We start from the raw sequence: 16,261 nt of genomic DNA on the forward strand, positions 1-16,261 counted from the left end.
GCAACTCACAAAAATTTCATGCTGTGAATAAGGCTGTCGGCTCCCATTCGCGAAAATTTCATACTGCCAAAAATAACATGTTTTACAGTATACATTTGGTAAAATGTAAGAGGATCTTTCAGTACTAGACTGTCATTAGAAAACAACCCCCCCCCAAAAAAAAAAAAAAAAATCCTTTCTCATAATTTTTGCATCTTTATTACCCCTAGTCTCAAAGATTCTATGAGTTACATCCAAAGTATTGTTAATCTATATATAGGCCCATATAGTCTCAGACATGGAATACAGTATACAAATGTACATGTACTTGTTTTTGTACTGGTACTATTTGTTGGCTTGTTTGTTTTCTATTTTTGTGATTTTTCTCTTTTCCCCCAGTTTATCGATACTTTGGTATCTGTCTTCATCTTGTCACTCTATCAATCAGCTTTGATAAATTTTTTATTTTAATACTTTTAACTGAACATGCACGCACAAAATATGATATGAAAATGTTTTCTGCAGCTTGGGCCCATTCATTGCCATAAAAGTAAAATTAAAAGTAAAGCAGGGTTTCATTACGACACATTTGTTAACAAGGATTCATCTTCAACAGAACAAAGAGATAGCCTGTTACAGGTCTCTTCAGAAGTAAAAAATTCCTGAAAGGCTGCGGCCCATCTCTTTATTTCTTCACCCTTCTCCGCTTAACCATTTGCATGTCACATTATTTTCTAGCCGTATGTGAAATTCATGCACATTTGACTCATTGGCAGAGAAAAGGGTTACACTGAAATGAAGTAAGGGTACCACTTTTGCTTCTAACCACAAGTTCCTGTTGGTTGCAAAGTTTTATAAATTACAACAATTTCTACCACATGTACTCCTTACAATGATGGTTCTACAGATATTGCTACTCTTTCCTACAGCATTTCTAGTCCATGGTTTGAAGTGACCGACAAAATTGGTTAATCATTCTTGAAAGAACTAAATAAAAAACATCACCTGTACAGACAAAGAATGTTCACACGAAACTGGAAAATATCCATCAGAGCATGTAAACATGGGTTCTCGGATGGACTAACTGCATCAAATGTGTCAAATTGAGAAAGTCTATTCCACTGCCAGATGGCGTTCCGGGTTGCATCTCATACAAAAATATGATTACAAAAAATGGATCACACCATTTGATGGCATAGTCAATAATAGTGACCCGTCCAAGCGTTCTTTTTGTACAGTTCTGGACACCTGAACACTTTGCATCCAAATCCAGAGTTTGGCAGGGATTGTTCATGAACCTTGGACATCGCTCATGATCATGACATAAATGAATGATGCCGGAGATGGAAACAGATGGGAAAGGTGACTGGGTTTCCGTGGAGAAGTCGGTCATCTGGCATCGAACACAACCACTGTGAAGAGAAGTCGCATTAAGGAAATAAGACACAAAATCAGGGCTCTACAGTCCCCTCTATATCCTAATACCTACATGAATTTAGACTTAAAAGCATTATTATAATTTAAATGGAATTGTGTTTCCGGTACATAAAATCCAACATTTCTCGCCTTCATTACAGGTATCTGGTGACTTGCAATAGTCCGCACATGGTATCAACAGGGCACATTGCGCCATGAGAAGAAGAAAAAGACTATGCCATGATGTCCAATTTTTGTGAAAAATCTACCACTCTGTTCATGTGGTGTTATTCTATCTACCAAAGTTCACTTGAACAGTTGAGTTGAATTTCACTTACTAAGTGCTGATTAGCTTTCAAAATACATTGTAAATTATATATATATATATATATATATATATATATATATATATATATATATATAATCACATCTTAATTCAAAGTCAAGTATGAAATCAGATAGTCCTTGGAAAAAAAAAAGAATGAAAAATGAAAGCACGAAAATACAAAATTTTCTGCATAATGCAATTTGTAGCTAAAGTCAAGTGACCTTTCACTTCTTGCCAGGAAAGATTATACCCAAAGTCTATTCAGCACATCTACACCTTACCTATTAGCATACCTAGGCCGCAGAACAAGGAAATCCACACAAAAAAAGATTTGTTTGAAAAACACAAAGGCAAGATGTGGGATGGGCATTCTGACAAACAACCTGAAAACACGATGCCTCTACCTCCGTACAAAAAAAACCATTACATGAGAAAATAAAAAGGATACTGCGCTTGGTCCTCTTTTTGTACATGATGCGGTATCCGCACTCTCGGCATCGGATGGGATCCCTGGCTCGGATCTCGTTTTCCTGATGGCACTCTGGCACAAATGATTCAAGATGAAGAACAGAATGAAGCATGTGGCAGTACACTTATGAGATTGTCAAGAACTCCTTGTGATTAGTTGGAGGGTTTGGGCAGGAAGTGATGAATAAAAGATATGGACACAGTGCCATCCAATATGAGGCACATTATGACAGGGTGTGGGGAAGAAATGAAAGTTTTCCAACATGTGAGCATATTATACTTAAATTGAACACAAGCAACCAAACACCTGTTTAGACCAAGAGGTCTGTCTGTATTTATCATCCGGGACATGCTCTGCAGAGACTACGTTTGGCTTCATGGAATTCTTCTCCTATATACACACACTGAAGGCTCTCATACCTGATGCTGTAGGGGAAATGCTCTATCCTGGGAAACCAATGTGATTGGCTTACAAATATATCAGATGTTAATTTTTCAATTTGCCGATCTACGGATACGACGGTGAATTTAATAGACATAGGACTAGGAGGGTGAGGTACCTCACCTTCTGCATCCACAGAGGCAGTGGTGAAGCATCACATCCCCCCTCCTCCAGCAGTGTCTATGGATGAGTGGCTTACATTTGTCTCGTCGGAGAACCATCAAAACAAAGTCAACAAATGTTATAAAACTATTAAAAGTGTAAAACTCCTGCGAACAAACATATTTTTCTGTCTAATTCTAATTAAATAACAAAGTCCTTGAGAGTATTGAGACAAGCAGTCTTCTTTAACCCAAATTTTGTTATATAATAATAACTGAAAGGATTTTTTTTTTTCACCACAGATAGCCAGAATATAATGATAATAATTTTGGGACTTGAGTATTTAACGTGTATTTACTTTCTTTATTTACATGTACATAAGTAAACATGCAAAGAAGCTCACTTACCTCCGCAAATGTAGATCATGGTTGCCACTTTGGTCTGTGAAGGAGTTGCACTGCCCTCTTTAGGGGTGTCCATCACGAAATGTTGTTTCAAATTCACCGACACGTAAATTTACAGCTCAGTTCCTTAGTCTTGCAAAGAACAAATGAGTAGAAAAATCTAACATACACTTAATTCAATAAAACACATAAAAAAAGAAAAAAAAAAAGAAAAATCTAACATACGTTGTTAGTAACTTAGATACTAGCATAGAAGTAACCCAGGATAATTTAGCACCGAATCACTTACTAAATATAATTTCAACATTTATGGACCTACATTTTTGGCAGTAGCTTAAACAGTTACTAAATTTGCTAGAACGGCAAAGAGTTTGTTACAATGTATTCCATAATCTTCAAACGAAGACATATATTTCGACGTATGGGACTAGGCTAGGCTAGAGGTCGATCACCGTGTTGTTGTGTGTCACGGACCGGTCGGAGTATCTTGTACTGTTGTAGCCGTAGGTATTTGTCGACTCTCATTTGGGTGATTATGAATATTTCAGGAAAAATACAATGTAAAAAAGTAATTGCGAACTTACAAAACACAAACTTGGTGACTTTGCGCTTCAAAATAGGAATAACGCCGTACTTCGCTCGCAGCCGAGTTCCCACACAACCACACACTTCATTGTGCACGTACTGTGTGTGTTGATGGCACGTGTACGCAGCAGCGATGCTGCTATGTATATGCGATGTGTGAACTGCGCTTCAGCGGACGTGCGCATGAATGGTGCATAATGTGTGCAGGATGAGGTATCAAAATGGTCATTCATATTGTCGGCAGCTGCTGATTTTTAACATAGAACAAACTTTTTGGTGATCAAATAATGTAAATAAAATTTTTATACATGATTTCAAAAATCATAATTGATAATCATATTTCCAATCAAATCTTTCTTCACATACATGAACAGAACATGTTAGTGTATTTAGACAGTGTTTACAAGGGATGATGAACCTTGACCTCAGGTGATGCGCCAAATTTGAAGCCGCGCGCCGCGATCTCGATGGGTAAGCTCCGATCCGAACGCTAACGAAAGCCGCCGTAAAAAACGCGCGGGGCACTCCACACTCGCCGCGACTGCGCTGCCGATCTTGGCGCCTAGCCTGGCGTTGTGGGCTACTATCAAAGATCGTAGACGGATCTTTGCTACATAGCTATGTACGGCGCCTGGGCCCGCGCCCCCGCTTTCATCATCTCGATCGACCCTAATGAGACTGAGAAGTTTATTTCCTTTTTCTTTCCTTACGACCGGACGCATTCGTTATTTTACATCATATTTTTTCTGACAACATTGGCATTGTACAGCAATAATGACAGACGAATCGCTGCAGATTTGGGGCTCGAAATGCGGCTGGATATCGTGACAAAAATAAGGTTTTCGTTTGCATGTTTGGTGGTGACTGCGACTGCCGCTGGCCCAGCGTTTATCCACAGCAACGCTAAGTGAGGAAGCGAGAAGCGCGCCATTCATTTCACTCGGTACGGTCTCGGTCCGGACTATTGAAAAGACTCTGCTGTGTTTTGTAAGTGTTGACTTGATCTTCGAGTATTTGATACGCCTCGCCTCCCTAGGCCTCTTCTCTTTTGTACTATTATCTCATGCGGTATATGCAGGAACTCTCGGCTCTACAGCACCACGTCCACGACGTCAAGTCGTCTTGCAGAAGAACGGTTGTGGCGCCATAATATGGCGGGGGTTCTGAACTTGTTCAGTTGTTGAAGTGAATGTGCGATTGCGATGTGGAGTATACATGCCTCGCAAATGATTATAGTACGTGATTGTGAGGACTCTAGGAAGTAAATCACAAGTAAGAGAGTATTCCTGGCTGTCTAGCTGTGCAATCTCCAGCTCCAGACAGACCCAAGGGCCATGTAATGTTGCAAGATAGTTTTTCAAGGCTTCATCTATTTCCTGGTCCCGGCAAAGCAACCATGTCTGGGCACACCAGTGACAGTGTCATTTCAGACAATAATATCGTGGAGAGAGGTGCTCATTCTGCATCAAATGTCAATTTTCCATTCTTGATGCCTTCATCCCCAGCCAAAAGGACAGATGCATCAGCTTCAAAACTGAAAGGGGCAGTGTTCAGAATTAATAAAGTCAGTGCATCGCCATTAAAAAGTGCATCACTTTTCTCACCACACCATCTTGCCGTGAAACATGATGACCACAATGAGGCAACTCTATCTCACTTACCAACCATGGCCACGCCACTACAGGAAGGATGCAGAAACGGCGGGCAACAGAAATTGTCGGCAGAGTTGTCGAGATTGTGTTCCAGCACTTTCGAGTTGGATTCAGACAATTCGTCGTCCATGTTTGCAGATGAGTCCTTTCTGTTTTCAGCCGAGTCGACAGAGATGGCAGACAGTGTGTTTGATGATGAAGGCAATGAAGCAGGACTGGATACAAGCCCCCAAAAATCACAAGTTGTTGCTATGTCATCAGAAGGCTCACAGAAATTTTGCCTCTCCGAAGCTTTTCACAATCGCAATTTCGATCAAGAATCTGCTTTCTTGCACGGTGCCGCAATTGCAGGTAGTCCAACAAAGAGGCGAAGTGGAAAATATTCTGTTAGACGGGTAAAAAGTGCTTCATCCTTTCGACCATCTGTACGATATAATCCACTCGGCATTTCTCCAAGAAAGCTCACACGCGTTCGGGAGAAGTGGTACAAAACTCGGACTGACCCCTGTTTATACCAGAGGAGTCATTGCAGCTTCGAGGACTTCAGTCATCCCAATGAGACAAAGCGAGTCTTGCACTTTCAAGATGTTGGGCAACGAGAGCTTGAGTTGCCTGATTGTGACCAGCCGCACCTCATCAGAACAGAAACGCCCGAGTCTGGGTATGGTTCATTAAACTCTTCCCAACAAACCCCCGAGGTCACGGCAGCAATAACCCCGCTTCTTGCTTCTGTCGCAAATTCGGTGACGCTTAATCGAGCCAAAACCACTGCAGCTGACACCCCTGTATCTCTTCGCCAAACTTTATCCCTCCGGCACCACAGTACTCCGTTGCTGCCTTTTAAAAGATTCGACATCATTGCGAGTCTGCACGAGCATGAATCTAGTCTGGTGAATCGCATCCTCGCCTTCTTGGAACCTAGAGACCTTGTGGAGTAAGTCTTGCGTAAAATAATCATGCATGTTTTAATGGTTCAAAAGTCTTGATTTGTTACAGATTGGCCCTTTGGCGGGAGGGAGGCAGATTTAATTGGAAGGCAACTTGGAAACTTAACATTGCATTAAAGCTCTTAATAATCATACACGTACAGATTCTTATCAACCAAATTTACCAGGAGATTATTTTGGATGAGACGAGAGAGTTCCTTGTTTAAAACAACGATAAAAAGTCAAGATTGACATTTATCTACATAATGCTCTGTAACTATAAAGTCTGTACTCTAAATTTGTCTACTTAAGGGGCCCCTGAAATCCAAATGCATGTTGATTTGTGTTGATTTATGATACCCTTAACGTCACTTTTGCGGTGAAACAAATATCTAGAAACATTCCCTAATGATATTTTTAACAATGTTTTTCTTCTATTTTTCTGTGTTTCTGTGATATTAATGTGACTAACAAAAGACATGGCGAGGGAACATGCAAGTTATGCTGAGTTGAGGGAAGGGTGCATTCCAATGTCTTTCGTTAAACATTTCAGTACGGTACTTTAGCAATGATTGACAAATGAGGTTATCTGAGGAATATTGGTTTGGAAGGATTTTTTGTGGGCGTTCCCAAGTAATCTGAAGAAAAATAAAAGAAAAAATTGTTAAAACTACATGAAATGTTTCTAGATATTCGTTTCACCGCAAAATTGATGTTAAGGGTATCATAAATCAACACAAATCAACATGCATTTGGATTTCAGCAGCCCTTTAAGTCTATAAGAAGTTCAAATCAGCTAGTGGTAGCAAGGCTTATTGTGAGGCTGTCAATATACAGTATTGTATTTTCAGATGTCTAACCTGTTTCTCGTGCTGTACTAAGATCTTTTCAGCATATCTGTTATGTGTACCTAGGATGAACCTTCAAATCTTGACCATTTTAAACAGATTTGACACACAAAACTGAAACACACCCCAGGTTTATCAGTCAGGTCTTGATTGGAAGAGATCCTATTAAATGCCCAATTACATCATGAAGAAACAAGGCAATCAGCTGACACTATAGAGTCTGTACTCAGCTGATTATAAAAGAACACACTGCACTGTACAGTCACCATACTCATGGCCTACAAACATTGAACCCATCCCAGTTTCACAGTGCACAATCTCTGCTTTGTTTAGGGGACTTGATCGGTGTCAAAAGCTCAGACACGATGACTTGGTAATCCCAATGATGTCATTTTGTCTCATTCCAGGCAGTATATCATGACATGGGTGAGGGGGATAGAGAGGGGGGAGTTAAACGAGGGGAAAACCTCAGCCATTGTCAAGTGCCCGATGCGCAGGTCCAACCTTGCTTCATGAATCAGTCATTCAAACACTTGTTAAACTTACTCAGTAAAGACAGATTTGTATGTTGAATAAGAGTAGGGCAGTGACACATTGTTAAGAAAACCAACAACAACAACAACAGAGATTAAAGGGTGTAGAGGTTTGTAATGAGCCAAAAAGCAAGAATGATAAAAACTGCACAATTTGATACAGAATATTGCAGAGAAAAAGTATATCTCATTTTAGTGATGTGTAATTGTTCTTGATGTACCATTTAACATTTTTATCATTATTTATGATCGTTCAATTTTCTTTTTCTTGTTGTTTCAATGAAAATTATTGTTTCATTATGATGGTGATGATGATTAGCAAATATGATTGTTGTCATTATTGTTATCTTTATTATTTCTTTCATGATTATTATTGCAAGTAGTGCAACTTGTATTCCTTCATTTTTTTTATACCTAAGAAAATACACAAAAAAAAAAAAACCATGAGATCCAACTTTCCAGCAGTTTGATGTATTTTACAATACTTTGCAAACTTGTCTTAGTGAAGGAGAGAGTACCTTGCATGAACTGGAATGCTGATTTCCATGCAAATTTTGTCCACAGATTTTCTTCCGTCAGCTCCCACTGGAGAAACATCTGTTCCAGTGATCATCATGCTGCTCCAATCCGAGACCTCTATCTCGAACAGAAGAAACAGTTCTACCAATCACATAAGGTAGTCATTTTGTTTGCCAGTTCAAAAAAATCACAGAGTCTTCCATTCATTTTTAGCAGATTGAGAATGTACTATCGTGTGTACGTTTAAGTTTGTGTGTCCCTTTTGCAACTCAAAATTGTATACTTTTCATTGGCTGGTACATTGTAGAGATAGGTAATTAATTCAAATCTTCCCTTAGAATAATAAACCAGGTCACTGTTTCACAAAAGTTGTCAGCCCCGATGAGTTGTCAGTCTGACAATTTCAGACAAAAATCTAACTCTGAAGTGTATTGCTGTTTAAGAATTCATACATGATGTTGGGAGACATTATTCCTCAGCCATGCAAAATATTATGACATTTACAAAACGGATACAACCTTTTAGTGTGGAGATAGAAGTCCACCATTATGTAAAAAGGCACTCTTGTATCCACTTCCGAGTGTGATTTTGATATTAGTGAAAGTTTTTTCTTCTTCTTCTCTTTAGGGTGATGTGAAGAGATCAGCATGATTTTCTGCATTCAGAAACTGTAAGGTTAAGGGAATTCACGATCGCAGAAAACAGAAAACCAATGATGCGAAATGTTTTGGATGGGTCATTGTTTTATTGATCTCATATTATTTTAATTTCATTTATTTTGTTCTTCTACCAAACATCCCTGCCTACAGGAAAACCTTGGATCCAATGCCCAGAGTGGACGTCACATGACGGGATTGGGCACGCCCCTCGCCCCTGTCCAGCACCTTGGCAGACCAAGAGCCGAGAGTACACCCGTCCGTCCATCTTCTGTCTTTGAGAAGTTTGAGCAGGTATTGCCAGCAACACTTGCGAAGCTTAATCCCCCTTGTGCCCTTGTACTTTGCCAAAACGTCATCTAGATGTATAATTTTTTTTTCTTTTAATCCATAATTATGCCAAAATTTTCTTCTTCCACATCCTCTTCTGCCCCTCCCCCCCCCCCCACCAAAAAAAAAAAAAAAATATGGAAAAAGAATAACAATCATCAAAAGCTGTAATTTAAGATTCACAAGCTCTCTTTGGTCCTTTGTTCTTGTGTGATGGAAATAATTTGTATACAAGAGTGAAATGATTTCAATTACAAAATGGATCCAGAAAGATAAAAAAAAAAATCAACATTTTTTTTTTTTTTTTTTGGGGGGGGGGGATAACTGATGAATAACTGAAAAATTAGCAATCATATCGTTCATTGTCAACAGGTCAACAAAATTGTCGTTTTGAATGAGCAGATTGTAGCTGCAACTTTTTTTGGTTCTTGACTTGGATGCACACATTTCAGATCGCTGTTTTAACCTTTCCCCTTGCAAGTAAAGTCTCTAATTTCTCCAGCTTTCATTGATGTCAATGTGTTTGATGTTTGCATTTGAGATTTTATTTTCATGGTATTAATGACCAAAAAGGAAGGTGACTTGTTATCAGTGTGAAGTAGCTTTGTGCTTTTAGATCATTATTTGTTTTTTTTATCCTTGTCTCTGTTTTGTGTGTAAAGGTTGGACGAGGGATACCTAGCGACCAGTCTCTCAGAAAATGCAAGTGTGGGTCGCCTGCTCGCGTTGACCCCAACTCTTCCATGGCCCAGTGCCTGAGTGTCCACTGTCAACTCGAGTTCTGCGCCAAGTGCCAGATGGGTTTCCACGGCAACAGCCCCTGTCCCACGGCCTCGGGGAGCAGGCGCTCAAGAGGACCCAGCGTGGGATCGAAGAAGAGCAAGAAAAACCTGCGCCGCCACTCGCGCCTCTCAAATGGCGACTGAGCAGCCCATTCCCATTGCCTTGGTGCCAAATTAACTAATTTTTTATCGGTGGAATTGATTTTGATGATATCAGTACTACACTTCCATCCTTTCTTATCAATCAGTAATTATTTTTCAATGCCATTCAATTCATTCCTGTTTTATACAATTATCATATCTTGCAATACTAGAGATGTTCATTTGTTCATGACATACTACAGTCAACCTTGCCTAAGTCGACCTCATGCAAGTCAAAGAATTGGTTAAAATCTGAGGAAAAAAAATGTGGAGGTGGATATTAACATTGATTTTGTTAACTTTATTACACAAGTAAAAATTAATGTGAGTTGAAGGATTTTCTATAGCCCCTGTGTATCTGACTTTGTATGAGGTTGACAGTATGCATATGATGCCTGGGTAAGTAAATGAAGTAAAAAAAGAAAAGAAAAAGAAAGAAAGATACATGAGCACTAGGATTTTTTTTTTAACTTGTGAAAAGTTCCGTATTCATGTCTGTTTTGGCACCTAGATAGTGATGGTGATGTTGGTGAATTTCTAAGTTTTAATACATCAACTTGAATCTAAATTATTCCTGTAACTATTCCATGTTTTTATGAGGGGCGATATTGGTTTGTTGTTGCTGTCTGTATGAATGTTTGCAATTTTCTTTTCCGTGTCTTCTTCCTAATATAAAATGTTGAGAATGCTGTAAAACGATATACTCTTGGCATTAAATTTTCAGGAATTGGAGCTGAAGGTCTTTTTCATGGCATGAAATTTTGCATTCAGTGCATATAGTGTAGATAAGAACTTTTGTGTGCATTTTAATTTTGAGAATCTTGGCTCTTGCATACTTAAAATGCACACAAACATTTCTTGTTTTTACAGTATCTGACTGTAAATCACCACCCCCCCCCCCCCACAGGTTTAAAAGAAATCAAATAATGCGTAATTTGCATTTGCAATCTAGAACCACTGCAACAAAATGAGAAGTTAGTATCATACGTTTTCTAGAATCAGTGCCACAGATTTGCATACCTGCGCACCTACTTTTTTCTAAAAGCAGAAATTTTCCCTGCATGTAATTTTTCATGTATGGTCAGGGTCGGTAGATGAATTTCATGTTTTAATTCTGTGGAATCAAAACATCGAAAAGTTGTATGTATATAACAAACAAGAAAATTCTTTTTCTTCTTCTTATGAATAAGTCTGTCTCCATCAATCAGGTAAAGATTCTTGCAGACGGATTTGCATGTTATTTCTGCGATTGTTTCTTGAAGCTCAAAGTGTGCAAAAATTTCCACATTGCAAGTATTTCCACTTTTACAGAGTCTTTGAAGACTTCAACTGTTTTACTTTGAAACAGAAGTGATGAGCGTGGGATGTATTCACCTCTTAAGTTTTCCAAAACAGTACTGTGGCTTTAATGTTAAGGCATTGTAATCCAGAACTTGCTTCATCAAGGAATAACACGTACTGGTAAACAGGAAATTTTACAGAGCAGCCACTTGCCTCATACAAGTTGTATGCCTTTATCACAGAGCCTTGTCAGTATTCTTTGTCACCTTCGCACACAAAATTTTTGTATTCATGATTTGTTTTCTGAAATGTTTGGGGTTTGTGTGGTGTCACTGTGCATTGAGAGTTTGAACTATCATTTGTATGTATGTTTTTTGTGACATACATGTACAGTCAACTCTGCATAAGTCAATCTTGATGGGACTTACAAAGGAAAATACATCGACGTGTATTATTTCCATGTGCATGCAGATGTCGAATATTGCCTAATAAGCAATATTCGACTTCTGCATGCACATAGATAATTTACGTAAGGTTATTAGTGTATTAAGTTAGACTCTTATTTTTATATGTACATGGCTGGTTATTCAACATATGTGCAGTCGACTTAGTACGCGGAGTTGACTGTACTACATCTCATTGTAATAGTAAAATATGTTGCTCTGTTTGAACTCCTGTGCATTTTGCAATCTCATCTGCAATGCCAATATAAAAATCAGAATGTGCAAATGTTTTGTTAAACTTGAAGTGTTTTAGATCATATTATTTCTAGCATTTTTCTTTACAACAGTCACAGAAAATAAGGAAACATGAAATTCTCTTTCTTGCCTGAGTGTGAAGGCATGCAGTCAACTCCGCTTAAGTCGATCTTGACAGACTGAGTAATGCGCATTTACTTAAGGCAATATTATACTTCTGCGATACTGTAAATGTCAACATTTTCGCATGTTTAATTTTTTGTGCTGAGTGGCTCAAATACATATTCTCGGATTGCTGAATTTGCACTGCGCAATTATCAACCCATTCAAAATGTGCAGAGAAAATTGTGGAGATACTTTTGCAGGTTTTAGAATTTGCACTAGCCAGAAGTAGCGCGAAATACGCCAAAAAAATGGCATACCGCTAAAATTTCTGCATTTACAGTATTCCGCTTCAACAATTTTCAACCTCAGTATATACAGAGGAATACCCACTTAAAGTTTTTAATGTAAATTAGGACTTTTTATTTTCATTGACTTTGCTGTTTATTTGACAGGCTGTTTGTGCCAATAGTATATGTGGGAGTTGACTGTATATTGCACAAAAAGTGTTGTATTCACAGAATAGCATGAATAATGATAATATAGAGGTTGGTTTTTTTTTTTCTTTTTGAGGTACCTGATTTACTTAGAAATGTTCAATCTTGTTTGTCTGCCTTACACTATGTCTCATTATCAAATTCCATTATGAGGTAATTTGCAACTACAAAAATGCACACTACCTTGCCACATTCAAATTCTGTCCAATGTGGAATGTGTATGAATATATTGTTTGAAAAGATATGTTATTATGATGATGTGTTTATTTTGTGTGCACTGGTTTTCATTTTTCTTGTGATACGTAATGGGTTATTCCTGACACATTCTGTTTGTGTGTGCTCAATTGACAACATAGTCATTTGCATCAACCTATTCAGGGCACACATGGGTAATCCTCCTCAAACCTACTAGCATCAGCTAGATGTAGATTTGTCTAATGTTTATTTTTTATTCTCTTCATTTTGTACTTACTTTTTCTTTGCAAAAGTTTTGAGTACTGTTCTACCATTGAGAAAGACACCTCAACATTTTGACTCACATTAATTTCAACTCTGTAAATCATGTGAGTCAGGATTCTAAGTAATCTCACCGATTGTAGCAATGATGAAAAAACTTTTGCAATCCCTTCTTCTGCAAGCAGCATTGCTTGAATTATATACCTCTGGTACAATGTCGTATTGCAGTTTAATGTATTTTAACTCGGATTTCATATGTATAGCACTTTTCTTACTGCATTTTCAATACAATCATACATTCAGTACCTCATATTGTAACATGTCATCATGATCAAGTAGTTCCACAAAAAAGTGTGTGTACATGTACACGTAGCATAAGATTAAAATGTGCACATGCGCATTTGCAAACTCTGATGTCTAATGAAATTGTAGTCCCTAAACAGTAAAGCATACATTACAGGGCTGCACACTAACCCATTTTTTTCTACTGGTCTGACAGACAGGTCGGACCAGTAAGTACCGAGTTTTTCAATTTTTTCACTGGTCCATTCCTGAAAAAGTTACTGGTCCGACAGTAATTTTTATTGGTCAGGGACCATCGGACCAGTGCCAGTGTGCAGCGTTGCATTTGGGCTATTTATTGGTACCCAGGTAAATTTGAATTTTTGGAATTACGTGCAGTATTATTGTGTCAGTCCATTGCATTGGTGTTATATGATGACATGTACACTGTGTGCATACATGCACAGTGTATTACAGTACTAAATATACCAAAACATTTGCCAAGCTGATTTTTAGCTTTATGGAAGTTGAAGTATGCAATGACAGCATTTTTACACTACAGTATTGTTCATATGCAGCGAAAGAGCAAAACAATAAGAAAATGTTATTCTCCTGTCACAGAGAGTAAAACATTATTCAAGTTGCTTCCCCCACCCCCCGCCTTTGAGTACAGAATGTACCAGTAATTGGTGCACTACGGGCTTGCTAATGAACTTGTACATAGTTCTTTATAATGTGTTTATGTATTTCATATATAAGCATATTGTCATTATGATGAGTGACTTTTCTTGCCCCTAAAGCTCCTTGTATTTTAGTGTTTTTCAAAAACCTGATATATCAAAATTTTGGTAAAACAAAGTTGACAGCTTTCACAAGAGAGACCACAGTGAGATCTCCATCAAATCAGGTTAGGAAGGTCTTGTGAAAGAAAAGAACAATTTGTAAAGATGCCCAGTGCCAAGGTCATGTCCTTAAAGAAGCATCTGCTAGAGAAATTCCCTTTCGCGTGATATAAAGTGAATTACAGTTCATCATTCCCAAGGTTAAAGGGATTGTACAGTTTTGGATTAGATGGGGCTGAAGGTTTCCAACTTTTTGTGTGTGTGTGTTTGTGAGATAATGGGAAACCTCTTATGAAATATGAAAAAAACTTGTAATTTTTAGAGGAATTCACAGTTTATTTGATAAAAATTGGTCTTTAAATGGCCGAGATATCCAAAAAAGCAATCCTAAGAAAATGCGAAAGCCCACAACTTTTTTAGGATCTCCTTGTTTTACATTGTGTTTGGATATCTCAGTCATTTCAAATCCGATTTTTATCAAATAAGCTTTCAATTCCCCTTTAATAAAATTGCATGCTCTTTGACATTTTATAGAGTGGTTTCTAAATATCTCACAAAACGTTAACAGCTGAATCCTCACCTCAACCAATACTATACTATCCTTTTAATTAGTATGCATTCACTTTTCTTTTTCAGATTTAATAACAAACCTTCAGAATAATGCCACAAATGTTTGGATTAATGAATGTCTATGTATAGGGACTTTGTGTGTTTTGGAATAACGAACCTGCGGAATAATGAACATCACCTGTAAAATGGACATGTAATTAGTGAATGAGTAATCTGGTCAATAATGTTCAGTCTTCCTTCATTCCCACTTCAATATGTACACATAACTTCTGTGCCCATTCCAGATTGTTATTGAATAAATTAATGTTTTATTACAATTTACCGAGAAAGTTTGCATTGTGGACTCCTTACCAGTATTTGCCACATAATTGTTTCTGTTGGTGCTGAAGGAACTATTATGCATCCATTTTCTAGCCGACAGTTTTCCACTGTTTAAAAAAAAAAAAAGTGATGCTGTTTTGTTGTTTGTTTGATTTTATTTGTTTGGGTTACAGCATTTTATCTGAGCAAAATGCACCTGTTGCTTATCAATCTCCTTTGCCACTGAACCACGTCAGTCACCACAAGCATTGACAAACCATATGCAATTCTGTACACCAACCTCCAAATTTTCTTAAATTGGAATACAATGTAAATAAATCCAACAAAATTGAATGGCAGAGATTCCATTAAAATTATACCTGATGATAGAAAGTTCAAAAATTGTTGTTTTCAAAAAGCAGTGATACATGTATGCTAAGAGCAACCATATATGCACACTACTCCATCAGGAGGCTATATCACCACCACTCAAGTCCATTTGAATAAATATGTACACAAAATCTTCACTAAATTTCTTTAATATGAGATCTTGCAGTTTCCTGGCAGAAATCACTTTTAGGGAGAAAGAGGTTGTGCTTGGTAGTTGCTAGGTTATGGACCGAGAACATTATTTTTCTTTATTTTTTAAAGTTTCATGCAGGGAATATTTCTGTTCTTACAATACAATTGTATTTGTTTTTAAAGGCACTCCCCCCCCCCACCCCCCGATTGCTTTTCTAGCTTTTGTTTTTGTTTCTTTTGGAAACTACTGGTATGTCACAAAGTTTCTCATTAGAACTACTCTCTACAAATAGTATAACTATGAATATAAGAAAAAAAAGAAAACAAAGAAAACTTTTGGTTGATGTTTTGTACACCTTTTTTTGCTGGGATTTCTTTTGTTAGATACATTGTATTAATAAAGGGATGGTACAGTATTGGTGGAGATGAGAATTGGGCTTTTAACTTTTACAAGATGCCAAGAAAACACTTATGATATAGTACAGAGCATACCACTTTAAGAGGAATTCAAAGTTTATTTGATGAATATCGGGTTTGGAATGACTGAAACATCTAAAAACAAAGTAAAACAAAGTGATCGTAATGTTGGTCCCACACTTT

The 16,261-nt window shown here is 37.7% G+C and overlaps 1 protein-coding gene across 1 annotated transcript; it reads left to right on the top strand.

Annotated features, from left to right (window-relative positions):
* The first annotated feature begins 5,114 nt into the window (after positions 1–5,114).
* On the top strand, positions 5,115–10,892 carry LOC140240262 (uncharacterized). Its single transcript, XM_072320048.1, has 4 exons — positions 5,115–6,310; positions 8,248–8,359; positions 9,012–9,152; positions 9,851–10,892. The coding sequence occupies exons 1-4, from the start codon at positions 5,121–5,123 to the stop codon at positions 10,112–10,114; spliced, it is 1,707 nt and encodes a 568-aa protein (XP_072176149.1). The 5' UTR covers positions 5,115–5,120; the 3' UTR covers positions 10,115–10,892.
* The last annotated feature ends 5,369 nt before the right edge of the window (positions 10,893–16,261 follow it).

The sequence above is a fragment of the Diadema setosum genome, chromosome 16, assembly GCF_964275005.1.
Source record: "Diadema setosum chromosome 16, eeDiaSeto1, whole genome shotgun sequence".
Taxonomy (NCBI): Eukaryota; Metazoa; Echinodermata; class Echinoidea; order Diadematoida; family Diadematidae; genus Diadema; species Diadema setosum.